The sequence below is a fragment of the Artemia sp. Qi Xiang Cuo genome, chromosome 17, assembly GCF_049724085.1.
Source record: "Artemia sp. Qi Xiang Cuo chromosome 17, ASM4972408v1, whole genome shotgun sequence".
Classification (NCBI taxonomy): Eukaryota; Metazoa; Arthropoda; class Branchiopoda; order Anostraca; family Artemiidae; genus Artemia; species Artemia sp. Qi Xiang Cuo.
The window spans coordinates 37,103,465-37,127,151 of record NC_142810.1 but is presented as its reverse complement, the minus strand read 5'-3'; the positions used below and the strand labels follow the sequence as shown (position 1 = coordinate 37,127,151).

General features: G+C 32.6%; 1 protein-coding gene across 2 annotated transcripts in view; it reads left to right on the top strand.

Annotated features, from left to right (window-relative positions):
* Positions 1-23,687, top strand: part of LOC148942160 (WD repeat and SOCS box-containing protein 1-like) — a 91,208-nt gene that overhangs the window by 52,410 nt on the left and 15,111 nt on the right. For both annotated transcript variants that reach the window (XM_089103594.1, XM_089103593.1), the window contains exons 3-6: positions 2,897-3,123; positions 4,345-4,454; positions 21,617-21,739; positions 22,749-22,899. In XM_089103594.1, the coding sequence (XP_088959720.1) occupies positions 2,897-3,123; positions 4,345-4,454; positions 21,617-21,739; positions 22,749-22,899 (611 nt within the window). The remainder of the gene's footprint in view (positions 1-2,896; positions 3,124-4,344; positions 4,455-21,616; positions 21,740-22,748; positions 22,900-23,687) is intronic.

The following is a 23,687-nucleotide window of genomic DNA, read 5'->3' as shown; positions in this document are numbered from 1 at the left end:
ATAATTTAATAACAAGCTATGGTTACCATTTCAACAATTGGTGTTATTCGAAACAATTTAAATAATACTTTGTGGAAGTTTTCTTGATGGAAACACGTCTACAAGACTTGTTAATTCTTTAGATACAGATGGTAATTTCCTTTAAAATTCTAATATTTTCATAACCAATTTCAGCAGCATTATGGTCTTTAGTGTAAAGAATTTGTTTTAACTCCTCTTTACTTTATTGATTTTCAATACAAGATATATCAGCTGGTTCCAGAAGCAAGGATTAAAAAAAAATCATCAGAACGAGTTGAAGTAGATGTACTAATCTTAGACCCGTCATTCACAACTAGTTCAATAAGTGCTGCACTAACACCTGCTGTCTATTACTTTTTCTCCTCTAAATAAATTTACTCGATTCAAAAAATGGCCAAAGAGGGTCAAAAGCACCAATCATCTGCTGAGTTTTAAAACATAGATCTTCAGATATTTGTTTCAGTCGCGAGGGCGCATCAACAATGTCAAATTTAGAAACGGTTTTATGGTTCTGGTACTATTGAGGCAAACGCAGCAGATATTTATAGTACTTAAAATATGCTGAATGTATTTTCGTCGTATCCTTCTTGCGAAGGAGGAAAGCAAAACCAGAAAGATAAAAAACAGCAGGGGCACAAGAACTAGCATAAAGACGGCAAAGCCCTTTTCGGTCATACCGACAACGATTGGGTGAAATTTTTCCGTAACCAACGCGCATACTTTTCAGCACGCTGGACGTAATAGCGGAGCAAGTAGATGAAAGTGACGTGGAAAAAGATAGACGTAACCATTTAATACTTGCTGAACATGGTATAGTTGAAGCAAGGCCATATCCAGGATTTATTTTTGTAGGGAGTTCTACTAAAAAAAAATTTTTTTTTTTTTTGGGGGGGGGGGGTACACAAAAAAACTCAAAAAACGCATACAAAGTTTGTTTATGTCCATTTTTGCTACGTTTTTACGAGTCAGACGAACATTTCGGGGGGGGGGTCAAACCCCCTAACCTCCCCCCTGGACACGGGGAAGAACTCAAGCAAAGAGGCGATGCTGGTGGAGGATTCTCGAAACACAAAAACTCACATTTGGCAGCATTAACTGAAAGGCCTACTGCAGACAGTGCGGCTGAAAACAGGGGAAAGTTGGCAATTAGATTTTGTTTTGTCCGGCTAAGATCGTTACTTTGTTACCTGATGATTTTTGGGATTATTTGCATAAAATAGTTTTTTTTTCATTCCGCTGATCCTTAACGAGATAATTTCTGTACACTCTAATCGTTTCTCTATTCTACTGCGTTGGACCTGTAGCTAGTACTCGAAATAAACGATCTTTTTGTTTTAATCCGATTGCGCGGATCATCGTTTATTCCCGGTTTTATGTTAATTATACGTCTTTTACCTTTTCTGTTCTTTGTTTTTAGCCTCCATTACAATCTAAGAAATTTTTCTATGAAATCGACTAAGTTATATCAATACCTTTCTGTAGTTCATAACGAATATTCCAATCAGTATATGCAAATTTCTCGTTAAGGCACCTCCTTCATCCAGAATTATAACTAAGAACTGCAATGTCTGTTTTTGAATATTTAACTTGGTACATTTTTAGAGGAAACTAGCTACTGTCGAAAATTTTTGGATATATCATTAACTAGCTTTTGACTTACGAAATCCAGTATTCGTCAATGTATTATCAATGAACTTTGCCGACGTTCGACAAATTCGTCTTTGGCATATTTATCAAGTGTGCCAAAAATATGTTCCTTGTATATAAACAATCTATTTAGAGGATTTACACTAAAATCTCCTGTCAAGAAACAGGGTTTCTGATTTAAAGGTAACTTTTTTAGCCGTTCCTCCTTTAATGGCAGAGACTCTACAGTTGATCCACATGGGGGTCTGTAAAAGACCACCAGAAAAAGTTCTGTTTCGTCTAGATTACCTTATATTCACGCAATATTTTGTTCGATGTCGATAAATCATCTCAAAGCATTGCCAGGCTGTCAAATTTTACATTATTCATAAGGCCGCCATACTGGCGGAGTCTGATTTTTTGTTTGACTGAATTTGGCCGATCCGTACCTCTATGAGCCTTTGGAAAAAGTTTCATTTGCTAAGAGGAGCCCCCAGAGCCAGAGGCCATAACAGTCTGTAAGGCTCATCAGCATATGGAGAATGTATTTTAGAATACATGTATATTTAATGCATCGTTCGGCTCTTTTCTGCTTTATATTCCTGAGGTCTGGATAATCAGTTCCAGCATCTTGCACATGATAGACGTCTTCTAGAAGAAACATCTTGACGGGCTTTGCTGGTGCTATTTAATTATTGACTAAAGGATGGTCTCCTAAGAATGCCTCCCTTCAGAATAATACATCCAATGTCAATGTCACTAAAATTAGCAACCAATCGCTGAAGTTGTTTGGACATCTCCGCATGCCGACGAGCTTATAGGTACTAGTATATACCTAACAGCCTACACTAATAACTAATAATATATAGCCTAATAACTAATAATAGCCTACACTACCCATAGGTGGTCATACCTGAGAGACAGACTATGTGCAGTATGGAAGACAGCCTCAGCAAGTTTCATGGCATAACTGAGATCATAAATGACGAGTATTCCCTCCAAGCATTAGGGTTGTCCATCTGGAGAAGAGTTGCAAAGGTTTATGGTGTCTCTATTTTGGAAGTAGCCATAGGTCTAGTTGAAAAAAATCACTTTGGTTAGGTCTAAGATAATTGCGTTATAAGCTAAGGATAAAGTTAATATCATGTTCATACACATTCATGGTGACTTTAAGGACTACTGAGTTATAAGTGACAAATTGATTGTGGAACAAAATCGAGTTGTAATTTTAACTCAACAATAATTGTAGATTGGACTTGGATGATAAAGATGAACGGGGTAACGAAATCAAGTCGAATTTGGTCGTTATTGATGCTGGTTCACCTGTAAACTCGGTTGCTTTTGGAACAGGTACGCCTGAAGAGCATCTCCTTTGCCAAGAAAGTGGACGTTGGACGCGGTTCAATTTCAGTCGAGATCTTGTTCTTGCGACTGGCCATGTTAATGGAAGAATCCGAATTTGGGATGCTTTCTCAGGTAAAATTTTATTTATATAAAAATCAATGCCCTAGTCTCGGCTGAGATTTTTATTGAATAAGTCTATAGTCGGCTTATGGGTTTATAGTGTATATTTACCATCAAAAGATATTTTCATAACACGTGGTTTCATAGATATGAATCACAAAAAAAATCAACACAAATTCAAACGAATTATATGGAAAATATTGGACACTGGAGGAAATTCGTAGAGATCTCTAGATTTGGGGGTAGACACATGGCTAAATTCCCAGTCTCAATCCTGCATAATTTGCTGTTGGAGAAACACAGTCAAAAAAGTGGGGAGATAAAAGGGTTAGCAGAACTTAAAATTAAGTATAAATTGTCTAAAAATTCCGATTTCAAATGAGCGATTTATTCAGCACTTACCTTGTTGGACCATTATTTGAACTCCTTTGTTTGCTAAAGTGCCTGACTGACAGGTAAGGTTTTTGTAAAGCACCAATACTATAGCTCGACATATCCCTTACCAGGAGTGGGTGAGGGGGCTCTGATGCCTCCAAAAGGGATTTAGACGGAAATATTACAGAATAGTCTGATAGTTTACTTCGGCAAACTTTTTTGGAGGCGGGACACCTGTGTACCCCTTTATGATTAAAAAGACTATTGGTACCCCTCCATTTGCAATTTTGATTGGTATTATATTATATAGCTTCAATTGTTGATTATTTTATAGTTTAATTGTAGACTGACTATTCCAGTTAGATACTGCTCATTAATTACCATTAAACTGTTTTTGTTAACTTTTTTACAAGCTTTTCGAATCAGTTTTGTTTTGTTGCTAAGCGAAATGTCCTTCACCCCCCTTCCACAGCTGTAAGGTTTCTGTGCAGTTGAGCTGTTAGTTTGAGAGCGACAAATACGTTTAAACAGACACATGGACAGGATGTTTGTGGTGGTGGGTGGGGGGGGGGTTAGGGTTGCATCCAGGATTTTTAGGGGGGGAATAGGTTATGGATCTAAGGTGGGGGCCTCCCCCCACCTTAGATCCATAACGGGAGGGGGGACTTAAAACAAGTACAAAATTGTGTGAATTACATTAAATTGTTACTGCTTCAATGCGACATGAGAACTATTCAAATAGTATTTAGCCTACTGTTATTATCTTGTTCCGAATGAAACTCTAGATGACAGTGGGATTTGTTGAAACATTGGTGTTGTTGTTTGTCTCTGTCTTAACATTTGTATCATAACCTGTAGGTCATGTTTTGCTGGAGCTTATGGACCACACAGATGCCGTTCGTGACATTGCATTTGCTCCAGATGGCTCCCTTCGTCTGGTTTCTGGCTCCTTGGATAAGTCGTTGAAGGTAAAATAAATTTTTATAATTTAACGCTTGGCACTGTGAAATGGGTATGGTTTTTCACTGTTGAAGTCCAAAATGAACAATAAACCATCGGTACATTTGCAATACTGGAAAATAAGGGGTCATCACAGATTCTAAATAGATTTTGTGTTTTCGAGTCAAAAAGTGAATAAAAAAAGAAAGAAAAAACACCTATTAGATGGGTTCTAAGATGGAAACATAGCAGTAGTGTTGATGTGTGTGCTCTTCTGAATTTTGCCAAATTTCCTTAAGTTTTCCAAAAAGAAACTAGACATTGCTTTTATTTAAGCTACTCTAAACTAGAAACTAATAGCTCTATAGATAAAAGCCCTTAGAGATCTTGTAATGTAAAATATGGAATTAAATCTCTTCTAAATTTCTAGGAAATGATTCTGGAAGGGTAAATCTGGAATTCAGACGGGTTTAATTTTTGTTTCATGAAAATTTCGATTTTGATAAGTTATTAAAATCTTATATGTACAAGGCCGTATTTAAATCTTTGGCGCCCCTAGGCTCAAGCGTGTATCAAAAGAGGCTGTAAAATCTCAACTAAATTGGATGGGAAGTAAAAGCTTAACGTCATATTTGTGAATTCAGGTTGTTCTGGGCACAACCCTTGCCTGGTAGATTAAGTTATAGAAAGGCAAAAAGCATATGGGTCCCAGTGGTGGTTTTTGGCAGTTTATACCTGACTCGGAACTGTATGAGAGGGGGAGGGCTTGGATTTATTGCATCATGACATCTATCTCAATGGTTTGTCGGGTCTCAATAGAATTTTGTGGAAAATAAAAATAAATGTCCTACTTGTAACATTTCGTGATACAGGCCTAGTTTGGGATCTTCGTAGAGCTATTACAGGTCTTGAACCATGCTCCTTTTGAAGAGTCTTCAAAGGGAAGAAAATAAAATTTGGCCGTTTTCAATGCCGTTGTCCTAAAAAAAGCTTTCAGATGCCCATCCCTGGCCTGTAAGAGTGTAGTACCTGGTCCTACATCTGTGGGGAATTGGAAAAGGGAGCATAAATCCTTTTAATCAGGATATCTAATAAAACTTCGTCTGATTTCAACACTTCGTAGAAAGGGAGTATTAATTTAAACGTTGCGCCTTTTCAGTTTCTGAAACTGATTTGACCTCTGTATTGAGAGGGCTTTCTCTGACCTCGTCATCATCATATCTAACAGGAGAGATTCTTTGACTCCCCCCCCCCACAAGAAAAAAAAACAAAAAAAAAGAAAAGAAAAAAAAAAACAACTAGGATAGTGTCCTTCCTGTGTGTGTATAGGGTTGAGGACCCTTCCAAACTCTCTGGGGTGGAGTGATTATTATAATCAAGTTATCATAATATCTACTAAAAGGAACTGTGGTATCTCAACCTTACTTAGTCAAAAGCAATAATGTATTTTCTAAGTGTCGGTTTAAAGACTGGTGCCGATTTGACCTCAGTCCGTGAGGAAGGTAAAGGTGTCTAAACTCTTCTTTTTTGCCTATTCGCCCGAAAGGGGTGTTAGATTCCAATAAAACTTCATATGAAGTTAGAGTTAAGGTTAGTTGGGCGTTTCTAGAACTTGCACCTGATCCGGCCTGAACAAGGTGCCAGCAAAACTTAAGTAATAACTAGTGTTTTCTTGGATCATTATAGGGTCCAGGACCAATCCAGTGACTCTGGATCAGAGGGATCACTATGCTCAAGTTATCGGGATATCTACCAATCGGACTGTCGGATCTCACCATTATTTGTTGGTAGCCAGTAGTGTCTGTTTTTGAGTCCAATATCGATTTGTCCTTTGTGGCGAAGGAGGAAAGTAGGGCTAGAATTCTTCCTTTTCGCTCATCCACCGGAAAGGGGTACTGGATTTCAACCCAAGTTGGTGGAAAGTTGAAACTAGACTCATAGTTGTGCCTTTCTGAGGTTTATACCTGGTCCGACCTCTATTGAGGATGGGGATTGGGTTTTCGAAGTCTCGTTATCATTATATTTATTAGGTGGGCTGGTGGAATTCTGCTGAAGTAGATCTAGTGTTAGAGTTATGGTTTCAGATCTTGTTTTCCATTCAATCTCTATGAGGGATGGGTCACGTCATATTTTTTTTGGGATCCATCAGGTCTCTGATAAATGTAGTAGGGATCAAAAACCATGGTTTTAATTGCGTCTTTGATGGACCCGAGTCTGTTCGTATAGCTTATAAAGCCTTTGTTCCTAAAATCAAGTGCCCTATGAGCTTTTCTGTCTTGTTTAATTTCTTCATTGAGACGTGTCTTCACGTCTATAAACTAACCGTTTTACGGATGGTCGATGGCCACAGGAAATCATTCAGGATTGTTGTCTTCGTTGGTAATTAGCAACATTTTTCGTTCCAAGAGCTAAATAATGTTTGTACGACTGTAAAAAAAAATCCAATAAAGGGCTGTAGTTAGGTTGTAAAACATTTTCCTTAGAAAATTATTTATTGTTCACTTTATAACCATAACTTTTAGTTAGACATATATAACCAATATCAAATATCAAGTAAAATATCAAATTTCTGATCAAACTGACAACTTATCATAGACTTACTTTCTCTAGCCTAGTCGGACTGAGACTTGTAAAAAAAAAATTTACGAGGATAATTAACATCTGCGTTCAACAGCTCGCAACCGTTTGTCTGAACTTAAACGACAAAAGAGCCGCATTCGGCTCACCAGCTGCAGGCTGCCGACCCCTAATCTAGGTGATCAAAACAAAACTGTGGAAACTCAGGCCTGTAAAAATTGGATTCATTTTAGGAATTAGCTAATTCTACGGTTTGAGCGTTGCTCCGCAATTACAGCACACGGGTCAGTTACTGTAATCATGGGCTAGTAAAGAGCGAACAACTGCCCATAGTAAGCAAAGGTTAAAAACCGCGTTTTTAAAAGCTACCTAGTGAAAAAAAATTGCCATCTAACACTGCTTCAGGAATGGTAAGTATTATTTCGGTTCGTCCTAAAAGTAAAAGTTTATTGCGAAAAGAAATTCATGTTGATTCCAAAAAAGCCTGAAACCCCCCGAAAACGGCGCCAGATCAAAATGAAAAGTGTACTATCGGAACCCCCCCCCCTCATTTAACAACAAGGAAAATCACTTTTTTGCATAGCTTGCAATTATTTGTCTCCCTTTTTTTTTTTTTTTTTTTTTTTTCCTAGCAAGGCTAGGGCTCATTCAAAATAGCAAGGCAATAGCTCATTCGAAAGGCAATTAAAGTTGCTAGTGCCCTTTATAAGTGATCAAAAAGATTGGAGGGCAACTAGCCCCCCTTTCCGTACAGGCACTATCCCCCCAGAGTCATCCAATCAAAATTTGAGGTTGCCATTTTGTTCAACATAGTTCAGGGAATCCAATATCTATGGTTTTGGTGATGATATTAACCTCCATAGTCCCTGGAGGAAGGGTTGTACGCTGTATCGGTATCGGGCGAATTGTTATTGGGCGTTTTGATATCGTCTGTACTTTAGACATATTTTTAGTAGCTCATATAAAAGATATTGCTCATATACGCGTCCTTCCTCTAAATTCCTCCATCAGAAAGTTCCAAATGGTACTAAAAAACGGCATTTTTCGTCCCTTGTCTCAAGTGGAAAAGCTGGGGCTACTGGGCTACCAGAACTTTTTAGAGTGACGTTTAATGGCTCATTTAAAAGCTATTGTTCATATCTACGTTATTTTTTATCAATTCTACCATATGTAAGTGAGATATAGCACTAAAAGCAGGGGCGCAATTTCGTTAAAATCCTGGGGGGGGGGGACAAAAATGGACCAAACTTTTCCAGATCAAGTGAAAATGTCAGTGAGAAATGAAAAATAAGCCTTATAGTAACATGAATGCAAATAATTACTAAAGAAAACTGGCCCATTTCTCTGAATTATGCAGGCTTATCTTAGTTTTGACAAGATTTTTGAAGAAACTAAATTTCAGCTGGGGGGGGGGGGAACTAGGGTCCGTATGGGGCAGTTTCCCCCTGCCTCATAACAAATTAAGCCGTTGACAAAAAACAACACTTTCGGTGTCACTTCTTAAGTAGAAAAGCTTGGAAGTATAAAACGATATCATCATTGTAATAATTATGGTTCAAAACCTTTAACTGGAGGTTTCCAAGAACACCTCCCGTATGTTTCCTCTTCCAAGCCCCCTTAATAAGCTAAGCAATTGAGGTACAAACACCAATATATTAAATCAGATTATTAGAGGCGTGTTTCTGTTAGTACAGCATTGGACTTCAAATTAGAGTGTCTTGGGTTCGATTCCAACTTGTATTTTTTTTTCAATCACGGGTTTGTCCCCTTCTATACGATCATTTTCAGATAATTTCACTGTTTTTATAATTGTGATTTACTCATTTTTTCAAGCATGTCCCGGGAAGGTATTGTGTCAAGCATTTTGATCCAAAAGGGACTAGAGGTCCAGTTCATGGTTTGCATCGACATTCTTAGTAGATCATTAAATTCATACCCTAGCGTATGGCGTAATTTTTTCAGAATCCAGTGGGGGGGGGGGTGAAATCTGGAGCCAATTTTACCAAATCAAGTGAAATGACTGAGAAAACTGAAGAACAAGCCATATAGTAATATAAAAGGTAAAGATGTACTAAAGAAATCTGACCTGTTTCAGTGGATGCTTGAATTATGCAGGCTTATCTTAGTTTTGACAATATTTTTGGAGAAACTAAATTTTACCTGGGGGGTGCAAACTGGGGTATAAGCGGAAAACTGTGGGCTGGTAGAGGCAGTTGCCCCCTCTGTCCCATAGGAAATTACGCTCCTGACCGCAACCCCTTGCCACTTAGTGGTTGGAGAAGTGTAGGCATGTGGTTCTGGTACCACTCAATGTTGTATGTTAAAAGAAGCATTACATGTTATTATACTTACTTATTCAAATTATTTACTTGAAAATTCCACTGTAATATTCTCTCCATATGCAAGATCGTGCATCCAAAGAGGAAGAAAAACAAATTTTCCACAAGCATGTCGATATGCAAACCTGTCCGCTTAGTTAACCTTTTGTGTCGGATCTGCTTGCCTGTAGCTACTTTTTTAAGTGCTACTATATATATATGTATATATATATATATTTTTTTTTTTTACAAAGAATTAAAGGTCTATTTCTTATTTTAAAAAAAAAAAAATGAAAATGACACTATTTTTCCCTAGATTGCAAATGATTAGAAACTATATAAAAAAATGTTTTGAACTGAAACTAAGGAGCAACATTAAAACTTAAAACGAACAGAAATGATTCCGTTAAATGAAAAGGATCATGGTAATGTTGTTTCTAAACTAAATTTTAATCAGAAACGAGCAGAGATTAATTTAAAAAACAGAGTTTTTCCGAGGGAAGTATAGAGCGAAGTTGAAATTTAATACGAACAAAAATTATTACTTCACAGCCTATCTAACATATATCAATAAGACTAATGCAAATAAATCAAGTGGTGATATTTCCCTATGCTTTTAATTTTCTCTCCATACGTAAGATTGTGCATCCAAAGAGGAAGAAAGACAAATGAAAATAGTTCTCTAGTAGAATTCAGGTAATTCTTCCCAAAATTTTTGAAATGAAAACACACTTAGTTTATAAAACCATATATCTTACCTACATAAGAAACGACCTTTTTTGAAGTTTCCATTCATTTCTGAGTAATGAGTGGCTTTTTATTTAGGAACAGGCCAAATAAATCCCTAAGCCTAAAGGCACATTTCCGTGAGCTCGCAAAATTTTCCGCAAGTATGTCGATGCATAAACCTGTCCGCTCAGTTAACCTTTTGTGTCGTAGCTACTCGCCTGGAGCTACTTTCTTAAGTTCTACTAAATTTAATTTTTGAAAACAAAGATTTAAAGATATATTTCTTCTTTTATAATTTTTCTTTTACAAAAAGAAACGACACTGTGTTTTGATTTTTTTTTCCACTCTAAACTTATTCCTTCAATTCTTGTACGGCTTCTAAGTTCTGCTCCTTAATAAGGGTTGAGGTGTCTTATTCTCCTCTAGACTGGAGGTGATTAGAAATTACATAAAAAAAAAAAAAGTTTTCAACTGAAACTATGGACCAACATTAAAACTTAAAACGAAAGGAAATTATTTCATATGAATAAAGGAGGCCATAGCAGTGTTGTTTTTAAACTAAATTTTAATCAAAAACGGGAATAGATTAATTTTTAAAAACACAAAGTTTTTCCAAGGGAAGTAAAGAGCGAAGTTGAAACTTAAAACGAACAATAATTATTACTTCACAGCCTATCTAACATATATCAATAACACTAATGCAAATAAATCAACTGGTGATATTTCCCTATGTTTGTAACATTAAAGAAGAATAGTGCTTTACTGAAAACACAAAACAACAAAGTTTTGGTACAGTTAAGATTGTTGCTTTATTTATTTTTTCGTTTAATTTGGCATCACTTCTGCGCAATGAGCTCAGTTCAATGATTGTCTTTCGTTTTAGATCTGAAAAGGACATTTTATGATGATTTTGTAGACAAGTTCGAAGTGTCAGTACAGATTCGTTTTAGAATTTGTATCACAACTTAAAATTCTTCGTTTTATAGATGAAAATATCTGGATCTCCAGAGTTCATATTACGGTTGAAATGTTCTTCATTTCGAATAATACTAGGAGAGACCAATATGTTACCTGATAAATTGTAAATTGAAAAATATCTGGATTTCCAGAGTTCATATTACGGTTGATATGTTCTTCATTTCGAATAATACAAGAAGAGACCAATATTCCAATATGTTACCTGATAAATTGTAAATTGAAAAAATATGTGGATTTCCAGAGTTCATATTACGGTTGATATGTTCTTCATGTCGAATAATATTAGAAGAGACCAATATGTTACCTGATAAATTTTAAATTGAAAAATATTTGGATTTCCAGAGTTCATATTACGGTTGATATGTTCTTCATTTCGAATAATACAAGAAGAGACCAATATGTTACCTGATAAATTGTAAATTTAAAAAATATGTGGATTTCCAGAGTTCATTTTACGGTTGATATGTTCTTCATGTCGAATAATATTAGAAGAGACCAATATGTTACCTTATAAATTGTAATTTGAAAAATATTTGTATTTCCAGAGTTCATATTACGTTTGATATGTTCTTCATTTCGAATAATAATAGAAGAGACCAATATGTTACCTGATAAATTGTAAATTGAAAAATATCTGGATTTCCAGAGTTCATATTACGGTTGATATGTTCTTCATTTGAGACCAATATGTTACCTGATAAATTGTAAATTGAAAAATATCGGATTTCCAAAGTTCATATTACGGTTGATATTGTAATCATTTCGAATAATACTAGGAGAGACCAATATGTTACCTGATAAATTGTAAAATGAAAAATATCTAGATTTCCAGAGTTCATATTACGGTTGATATGTTCTTAATTTCGAATAATAATAGAAGAGACCAATATGTTACCTGATAAATTGTAAATTTAAAAATATCTGGATTTCCAGAGTTCATATTACGGTTGATATGTTCTTCATTTAGAATAATACTAGGAGAGACCAATATGTTACCTGATAAATTGTAAATTGCAAAAATATCTGGATTTTCAGAGTTCATATTACGGTTGATATGTTTTTCATTTCGAATAATATTAGAAGAGACCAATTTGTTACATGATAAATTGTAAATTGAAAAATATCTGGATTTCCAGAGTTCATATTACGGTTGATATGTTCTTCATTTGAGACCAATATGTTACCTGATAAATTGTAAATTGAAAAATATTTGAATTTCAAGAGTTCATATTAAGGTTGATATGTTCTTAATTTCGAATAATAATAGGAGAGACCATATGTTACCTGATAAATTGTAAATTGAAAAATATTTGAATTTCCAGAGTTCATATTACGGTTGATGTGTTCTTCATTTCGAATAATACTAGAAGAGACCAATATGTTACCTGATAAATTGTAAATTGAAAAAATGTCTGGATTTTCAGAGTTCATATTACGGTTGATATGTTCTTCATTTCGAATAATATTAGAAGAGACAAATATGTTACCTGATAAACTGTAAATTGAAAAATATATGGATTTCCAGAGTTCATATTACGGTTTATATGTTCTTCATTTCTAATAATACTCTTAGAGACCATATGTTACCTGATAAATTGTAAATTGAAAAATATTTGAATTTCCAGAGTTCATATTACGGTTGATTTGTTCTTCATTTCGAATAATACTTGGAGAAACCAATATGTTACCTGATAAATTTTAAATTGAAAAATATCTGGATTTCCAGAGTTCATATTACGGTTGATATGTTCTTCATTTGAGAGACCTATATGTTAACTGATAAATTGTAAATTGAAAAATATCGGATTTCAAAAGTTCATATTACGGTTGATATGTTCTTCATTTCGAATAATACTAGGAGAGACCATATGTTACCTGATAAATTGTAAATTGAAAAATATTTGAATTTCCAGAGTTCATATTACGGTTGATGTGTTCTTCATTTCGAATAATATTAGAAAAGACCAATTTGTTACCTGATAAATCGTAAATTGAAAAATATCTGGATTTTCAGAGTTCATATTACGGTTGATATGTTCTTCATTTCGAATAATAATAGAAGAGACCAATATGTTACCTGATAAATTGTAAATTGAAAAATATCTGGATTTCCAGAGTTCATATTACGGTTGATATGTTCTTCATTTCGAATAACACTAGGAGAGACCATATGTTACCTGATAAATTGTAAATTGAAAAATATTTGAATTTCCAGAGTTCATATTACGGTTGATGTGTTCTTCATTTCGAATAATACTTGGAGAAACCAATATGTTACCTGATAAATTGTAAATTGAAAAATATCTGGATTTCCAGAGTTCATATTACGGTTGATATGTTCTTCATTTCGAATAATACTAGGAGAGACCAATATGTTACCTGATAAATTTTAAATTGAAAAATATCTGGATTTCCAGAGTTCATATTACGGTTGATATGTTCTTCATTTCGAATAATACTAGGAGAGACCAATATGTTACCTGATAAATTGTAAATTGAAAAATATCTGGATTTCCAGAGTTCATATTACGGTTGATATGTTCTTCATTTCGAATAATACAAGAAGAGACCAATATGTTACCTGATAAATTGTAAATTGAAAAAATATGTGGATTTCCAGAGTTCATATTACGGTTGATATGTTCTTCATGTCGAATAATATTAGAAGACCCATATGTTACCTGATAAATTGTAAATTGAAAAATATCTGGATTTCCAGAGTTCATATTACGGTTTATATGTTCTTCATTTCGAATAATACAAGAGACCAATATGTTACCTGATAAATTGTAAATTGAAAAAATATGTGGATTTCGAGAGTTCATATTACGGTTGATATGTTCTTCATGTCCAATAATATTAGAAGACCCATATGTTACCTGATAAATTGTAAATTGAAAAATATCTGGATTTCCAGAGTTCATATTACGGTTTATATGTTCTTCATTTCGAATTATACTAGGAGAGACCAATATGTTACCTGATAAATTGTAAATTGAAAAATATCTGGATTTACAGAGTTCATATTACGGTTGATATGTTCTTCATTTGAGACCAATATGTTATATGATAAATTGTAAATTGAAAAATATCGTATTTAAAAAGTTAATATTACGGTTGATATGGTATTCATTTAGAATAATACTAGGAGAGACCAATATGTTACCTGATAAATTGTAAATTGAAAAATATCTTTATTTCCAGAGTTCATATTACGGTTGATATGTTCTTCATTTCGAATAATACTAGGAGAGACCAATATGTTACCTGATAAATTGTAAATTGAAAAATATCTGGATTTCAAGAGTTCATATTACGGTTGATATGTTCTTCATTTCGAATAATACTATGAGAGACCAGTATGTTACCTGAAAAATTTTAAATTAAAAAAATATATGGATTTTCAGAGTTCATATTACGGTTGATATGTTTTTCATTTCGAATAATACTAGAAGAGACCAATTTGTTACCTGATAAATTGTAAATTGAAAAATATCTGGATTTCCAGAGTTCATATTACGGTTGATATGTTCTTCATTTCGAATAAGACTAGGAGAGACCAATATGTTACCTGATAAATTGTAAATTGAAAAATATTTGAATTTCCAGAGTTCATATTACGGTTGATATGTTCTTCATTTCGAATAATACTAGGAGAGACCATATGTTACCTGATAAATTGTAAATTGAAAAATATTTGAATTTCCAGAGTTCATATTACGGTTGATGTGTTCTTCATTTCGAATAATACTAGAAGAGACCAATATGTTACCTGATAAATTGTAAATTGAAAAAATGTCTGGATTTTCAGAGTTCATATTACGGTTGATATGTTCTTCATTTCGAATAATATTAGAAAAGACCAATTTGTTACCTGATAAATTGTAAATTGAAAAATATCTGGATTTCCAGAGTTCATATTACGGTTGATATGTTATTCATTTCTAATAATACTAGGAGAGACCATATGTTACCTGATAAATTGTAAATTGAAAAATATTTGAATTTCCAGAGTTCATATTACGGTTTATTTGTTCTTCATTTCGAATAATAATTGGATAAACCAATATGTTACCTGATAAATTGTAAATTGAAAAATATCTGGATTTCCAGAGTTCATATTACGGTTGATATGTTCTTCATTTGAGACCAATATGTTACCTGATAAATTGTAAATTGAAAAATATCGGATTTCAAAAGTTCATATTACGGTTGATATGTTCTTCATTTCGAATAATACTAGGAGAGACCATATGTTACCTGATAAATTGTAAATTGAAAAATATTTGAATTTCCAGAGTTCATATTACGGTTGATGTGTTCTTCATTTCGAATAATATTAGAAAAGACCAATTTGTTACCTGATAAATCGTAAATTGAAAAATGTCTGGATTTTCAGAGTTCATATTACGGTTGATATGTTCTTCATTTCGAATAATAATAGAAGAGACCAATATGTTACCTGATAAATTGTAAATTGAAAAATATCTGGATTTCCAGAGTTCATATTACGGTTGATATGTTCTTCATTTCGAATAATACTAGGAGAGACCAATATGTTACCTGATAAATTGTAAATTGAAAAATATTTGAATTTCCAGAGTTCATATTACGGTTGATGTGTTCTTCATTTCGAATAATACTTGGAGAAACCAATATGTTACCTGATAAATTGTAAATTGAAAAATATCTGGATTTCCAGAGTTCATATTACGGTTGATATGTTCTTCATTTCGAATAATACTAGGAGAGACCAATATGTTACCTGATAAATTTTAAATTGAAAAATATCTGGATTTCCAGAGTTCATATTACGGTTGATATGATCTTCATTTCGAATAATACTAGGAGAGACCAATATGTTACCTGATAAATTGTTGAAAAATATCTGGATTTACAGAGTTCATATTACGTTTGATATGTTCTTCATTTCGAATAATACTAGGAGAGACCAATATGTTACCTGATAAATTGTAAATTGAAAAATATCGGATTTCCAGAGTTCATATTACGGTTGATATGTTCTTCATTTCGAATAATACTAGGAGAGACCAATATGTTACCTGATAAATTGTAAATTGAAAAATATCTGGATTTCCAGAGTTCATATTACGGTTGATATGTTCTTCATTTCGAATAATATTAGAAAAGACCAATTTGTTACCTGATAAACTGTAACTTGAAAAATATCTGGATTTCCAGAGTTCATATTACGGTTGATATGTTCTTCATTTCGAATAATACTCGGAGAGACCATATGTTACCTGATAAATTGTAAATTGAAAAATATTTGAATTTCCAGAGTTCATATTACGGTTGATGTGTTCTTCATTTCGAATAATACTAGGAGAGACCAATATGTTACCTGATAAATTGTAAATTGAAAAAATGTCTGGATTTTCAGAGTTCATATTACGGTTGATATGTTCTTCATTTCGAATAATATTAGAAAAGACCAATATGTTACCTGATAAATTGTAAATTGAAAAATATCTGGATTTCCAGAGTTCATATTACGGTTGATATGTTCTTCATTTCGAATAACACTAGGAGAGACCAATATGTTACCTGATAAATTGTAAATTGAAAAATATTTGAATTTCCAGAGTTCATATTACGGTTGATGTGTTCTTCATTTCGAATAATACTTGGAGAAACCAATATGTTACCTGATAAATTGTAAATTGAAAAATATCTGGATTTCCAGAGTTCATATTACGGTTGATATGTTCTTCATTTCGAATAATACTAGGAGAGACCAATATGTTACCTGATAAATTTTAAATTGAAAAATATCTGTATTTCCAGAGTTCATATTACGGTTGATATGATCTTCATTTCTAATAATACTAGGAGAGAACACTATGTTAACTGATAAATTGTTGAAAAATATCGGATTTCCAGAGTTCATATTAAGGTTGATATTTTCTTCATTTCGAATAATACTAGAAGAGACCAATATGTTACCTGATATATTGTAAATTGAAAAAATGTCGGATTTCCAGAGTTCATATTACGGTTGATATGATCTTCATTTCGAATAATACTAGGAGAGACCAATATGTTACCTGATATATTGTAAATTGAAAAATATCTGAATTTCCAGAGTTCATATTACGGTTGATGTGTTCTTCATTTCGAATAATAATAGGATAGACCAATATGTTACCTGATAAATTGTAAATTGAAAAATATCTGGATTTCCAGAGTTCATATTACGGTTGATATGTTCTTCATTTAGAATAATACTAGGAGAGACCAATATGTTACCTGATAAATTTTAAATTGAAAAATATCTGGATTTCCAGAGTTCATATTACGGTTGATATGTTCTTAATTTCGAATAATACTAGGAGAGACCAATATGTTACCTGATAAATTGTTGAAAAATATCTGGATTTACAGAGTTCATATTACGGTTGATATGTTCTTCATTTGAGACCAATATGTTACCTGATAAATTGTAAATTGAAAAATATCGGATTTCCAAAGTTCATATTACGGTTGATATGGTCTTCATTTCGAATAATACTAGGAGAGACCAGTATGTTACATGATAAATTGTAAATTGAAAAATATCTGGATTTCAAGAGTTCATATTACGGTTGATATGTTCTTCATTTCGAATAATATTAGAAAAGACCAATTTGTTACCTGATAAACTGTAACTTGAAAAATATCTGGATTTCCAGAGTTCATATTACGGTTGATATGTTCTTCATTTCGAATAATACTAGGAGAGACCATATGTTACCTGATAAATTGTAAATTGAAAAATATTTGAATTTCCAGAGTTCATATTACGGTTGATGTGTTCTTCATTTCGAATAATACTTGGAGAAACCAATTTGTTACCTGATAAATCGTAAATTGAAAAATATCTGGATTTTCAGAGTTCATATTACGGTTGATATGTTCTTCATTTCGAATAATAATAGAAGAGACCAATATGTTACCTGATAAATTGTAAATTGAAAAATATCTGGATTTCCAGAGTTCATATTACGGTTGATATGTTCTTCATTTCGAATAATACTAGGAGAGACCATATGTTACCTGATAAATTGTAAATTGAAAAATATTTGAATTTCCAGAGTTCATATTACGGTTGATGTGTTCTTCATTTAGAATAATAATAGAAGAGACCAATATGTGACATTATAAATATTAACTTTAATTTTTTCGTTTTTAAAAAGTTAATATTAATGTTTAATTTTTATTCATTTTGAATAATACTAGGAGATACCAATATTTTATATTATATATTGAAAAATGAAAAAATGTCGGATTTCAAAAGTTAATATTAAGTTTGATATGTTCTTAATTTTGAATAATATAAGAATAGACCAGTATGTTACATGATAAATTGTAGAAAAATATCTTGATTTACAGAGTTCATATTACGGTTGATATGTTCTTCATTTCGAATAATACTAGGAGAGACCAATATGTTATCTGATAAATTGTAAATTGAAAAATATCGGATTTCCAGAGTTCATATTACGGTTGATATGTTCTTCATTTCGAATAATACTAGGAGAGACCAATATGTTACCTGATAAATTGTAAATTGAAAAATATCTGGATTTAAAGAGTTCATATTACGGTTGCTATGTTCTTCATTTTGAATAATATTAGAAAAGACCAATTTGTTACCTGATAAAATGTAACTTGAAAAATATCTGGATTTCCAGAGTTCATATTACGGTTGATATGTTCTTCATTTCGAATAATACTAGGAGAGACCATATGTTACCTGATAAATTGTAAATTGAAAAATATTTGAATTTCCAGAGTTCATATTACGGTTGATATGTTCTTCATTTGAGACCAATATGTTACCTGATAAATTGTAAATTGAAAAATATCGGATTTCCAAAGTTCATATTACGGTTGATATGTTCTTCATTTCGAATAATACTAGGAGAGACCAATATGTTACCTGATAAATTGTAAATTGAAAAATATCTGGATTTACAGAGTTCATATTACGGTTGATATGTTCTTCATTTCGAATAATACTAGGAGAGACCAATATGTTACCTGATAAATTGTAAATTGAAAAATATATGGATTTTCAGAGTTCATATTACGGTTTATATGTTTTTCATTTCGAATAATATTAGAAGAGACCAATTTGTTACCTGATAAATTGTAAATTGAAAAATATCTGGATTTCCAGAGTTCATATTACGGTTGATATGTTCTTCATTTCGAATAATACTAGGAGAGACCAATATGTTACCTGATAAATTGTAAATTGAAAAATATCTGGATTTCCAGAGTTCATATTACGGCTGATATGTTCTTCAGTTTGAGCAATACTGGGTGAGACCAAGATGTTACCTGATTCATTATTTTATATGCTGTTTAATGAATTTAAACATATTATATTTCTGCCTAAGTTTTTAAGATGATTTTAATTGTATACTGAAAGTTACTAATATCACAGTTTCTGCAGGACTATTAAAAGCGTTATAGATTCGTTTATTGTTTTGAGGCTACGCACTTACTTTTGACTCCTAAATCAATATTTTTGTTTTTTATACTTGGTTTTGTGTTTTCAGTAAAGCGCTAGTTTTATGTAATGTTACAAACATAGGGAAATATCACCAGTTGATTTATTTGTATTCGTTTTATTGGTATATGTTACATAGGCTGTGAAGTAATAATTTTTGTTCGTTTTAAATTTCAATTTCGCTTTTTACTTCCCTTGGAAAAAATTTATTTTTTTAATTAATGCTTCAAAGAGCCCTGACACCTGTCAAAATCGGAGATGATTTCTTTGTATCTTGAAGTAGAATAATGTTTTCAATAAACAGATAATTTACTTATAAGTGTAAGCGTGGAAGTCGAGGTTTGAAGCGAGAATGCCATTGAGGAATGATTTTTTATATGGGAATTTGAAGTGCAATTCCTACAAAATTTGGTCTGTTTTCAAGAGTTTGGTTTTGAGTTTAGCTTTCCTCGGGAGGATTTAAAAATGGGCTCTACCTTTTCAATTGGTATAGAAAAAGTTTTTACTTTTGTCAGTTTTGGTCGCCTTCGATTTGCTTTCTATATGAATTTTTGACTCTCAGCAATCCTCTTAATTCTTCTACAATTTTTTAGAAGGTTCTTATATTTTTAGCGTAGTATAATAGTTCTAATTTTAAATTTCTGATGGATTATCAGAATAACGCTGAAACTAAGTTGTAAAGATCTCAGCCCAAAGAATAGGAATATTTAAATAAAGAAAGCAACCAAGAAAAAATGGTCTTCTGACTATATTTAACCTTCAATAGGAAGAAGAGAGTTTTTATTCCAACCAAAAAGTTTTGAGAATCTAAAATTTTGAGACTTTCAATGGCTTTCTACTATTGGGTTTTCCTTTTTTCTAATTGCTTGCCCTAATCACAGTACCCTTCTTGCAAAATTGACATTAAAATCACTGGAACTTTTTTTTCAGCCTTAACTTAGTGGAAAAAAAACTATTTCTTAAAGATTGAGCAAATCCTTTTTACCATTCTTGATAGTTTTTTTTAGTAAAATGTAGTGTTTTCAAAAAACAGTATTTTTGTTATGATTTTTGTATGAAACCTCGAGAAAAATGCTGTTGGATCTCAGTAAAAAAATGCAGTATTAGAATAATCATGGTCCAAAACCATCAACCAGAGATTTTGCCAAGTCTTTTTCCTATGTGTGATATATTAATTTATAACAAGTTTTCTATAAATAGTACATTTTTGTTAAGGTGGTATTTTTAGAGCATATACGCATTCAATGGAAGCAACATAAAACATCCACAGAGTTCTTCCATTCTTTATTCCACCCCCCCCCCCACCCTATGGAAAAATAAGAAAATATTATAACCAAAGAGGATTTACTGCCGGTGGGGTAATAAATCAAAGGATCATGAAAAAGAACTATTTGCAAAAAAAAAGAAAAAGAATTGATGACATCATAGAAGCTAGCAAAAGAGATTTATAAGGTGTTGTAGAAATTGGCCTCTTGTAAGAAATTAATTAAAGGAAGATCAGTTCTAACACCGCCCCTATAAATAGGCGCTTTCCCAAAAACAAGGAGAAACTACAGAAACGGAATATTTTACTCATGAGCAAGAATATTAACTGATTCACTTATTTTACTACAAAAATTAACAAACTTCTTGTGTGGCTGTGGCTACTTTATAAATGTCACAAATATATGACAATTTTTCAGTGCCTTTGGCTGCTCGAGATATGTGTCCTCAAATCGATTAATTTCTTTTTTTAGAAATTAAAATAAAGTTGTACTAAGAAAAATCGTATGACTTCTGACCTATCTAGATCGTTTTTTTATGCGAGAATATCCCAAGATACCACTTTTCTCCAAAAAAAAAAAAATATGAAGCCGTTTTCGAGAATATACATACATACGTAAATAAATACACAATTGTTGTTCACTTGTAAACATAGTATATATACGAGCTATATATACGTATATATATATATATATATATATATATATATATATATATATATATATATATATATATATATATATATATATATATATATATATATATATATATATATATATAATATATATATATATATTATTTCTTCTAGATTTGGGATTTGAAAGACGATGGAAACATGGTTAAGACATTATCTGGTCATAAAAGTCATGTCTTTTGGTGTACATGGTCACCTACTTCAGTCTATATGGCTTCCTGTGGCTCTGAGAATAAGGTTTGTGTTAATTTTTTCTTGTTGTCAGTGTTTTTAAGTAGAAACACTGAGGACTCCTTTCAATCTGGAGGAAACCACGTGTGTAACTGATTTATTTTAGGATAGGAGACTAATTAAAAAGAAAATGGTGAATTTTACAAAAGAAAAGTTTAGGCAAAACATATAAAACTTGTAAAAAACTCTCTGGGTAGCCAAATTCAATTAGCCAGAATCGTTATTGTGACATAAATTATGTTAGATACCACCATTTTGCTTAGCAAAAATAATTGTTATATCGGATGTTATGTTCAGTATTTGAAATTTCTTTTCATTGCTGTCGTTATTGTGATTGTGAACTCCTCGGTAAGCAAGATTTGCTTCCTACATGTTTGTCTTTCAAATCAAGTTGAACTTATGGCTAAACAAAATGGCTAAAAAAAACAGTGAATTTGACGAAAAAAAGCACAGGAAAATTATTGATAAAAGTCTTAAGATATGAGGAAACAGCAGGCTATCCTACTCGCGTGGATTTTTCATTGTATTTTCTTTTTCTTAAAAGACATGTCTTGAATCGCTATTGTGCTAATTTTTCAGATTGGTATCTGGGTCTACATTCCTTAAACACGCCTAATACGCATTTAGTGTTTACTGTAAGCTTATATATTTCCCATCTAAACTTGGAAAAACGAAGTTAGGGCATCAGGGCGATAGGTTTGCACAACAAATGTGTTTTAACCGACCTTTCCTCCCCGACACCTATTTCTGTCATGGGTAATCGGAGTATGTAATATTTGAATATACTCTTTATTTGTCAAAAAATATTCTTTTTTGCGTACCTAAACGTACTTAAGCCCAATTCTGCGTATCTGTGTCTAAAAGATTATTTTGAGTTGTGCTGTTTTATCCTTCGAAAAATGTAGTGTTCTTGTATTTTATTCATTCATTTACGTCTATATGTCTTTTGGTTCACTCCTGGGTATTTGGGCTTGAGATTTCTTGTATATTTCATGACACTCCTTTAAATTTGTAGGTTATTGTATGGGATATGAAACGTTATAAGATACATCAAATACTTGTTGGGCATTATAACAGCGTCATGGCTTGTGACTTCTCACCAGATGGTGCTATCTTGGCGACAGCTAGTCGTGACACGAGGGTCATATTATGGGATCCAGCCTCTGGTAAGATCATAATGTTGATCAGTTGTATTTCTGTTTTATTTGAAGATTATTGTTGCGATATGAAAAAACGTATACTGCAAATAACAGGTTTGGACAGTTTCAGTAGTAGAACTCTATGATACCGTAATAGATATGTACTTGAGTGAGAGTTCATCCTTAAATCATTTCCAAATATAAAGGAAAATTCCCAACAACCAGTGGATTGTTTATAGAATTGTTGAGGGTTATTTCTTGAATAAATAAGAGTAGGCTAAAAAATGAATTGCAAGCATGAATGTCCAGTAGAAATAACACAATACATTACATAAGAGCATATTCTATTGAAACATAAGTTGATTAAAATTAATAAAAGGATTAAAAAATGTAAAAGTAAGTGACCTGATGCTATCAAATAGGAGCTATGAGAGAAATATAACCATCCTTTATGGGTATCCGCCTATTTATCTAAAATCCAGGTCCAGAGGTGTGTCTGCCATAAAAGTGTGACAGTCTAGATAATTGATAATATTTTTCCAGAAGGAAACTTCTAGTATAAAGTCTTTTTGAAAATAATTTAAAAGCTATATTTTGGAAATGTTTTAGTCTAAATGCAACTAGTTACTACTCAAGATGATTCGATAAATCTTAAGATTACCCTCGTAATTATAACTGGAATTTTGTGGCAGGGCGGACCAACTGGATCAAAACATAGGCTTCAAAGACCTATTACCGCCACACCCCAGGCGGCTGAGTTTGCAGAGTCACATTTATGACTCCCATCATGCCAGGACTCGTGATTGGTGGCACCA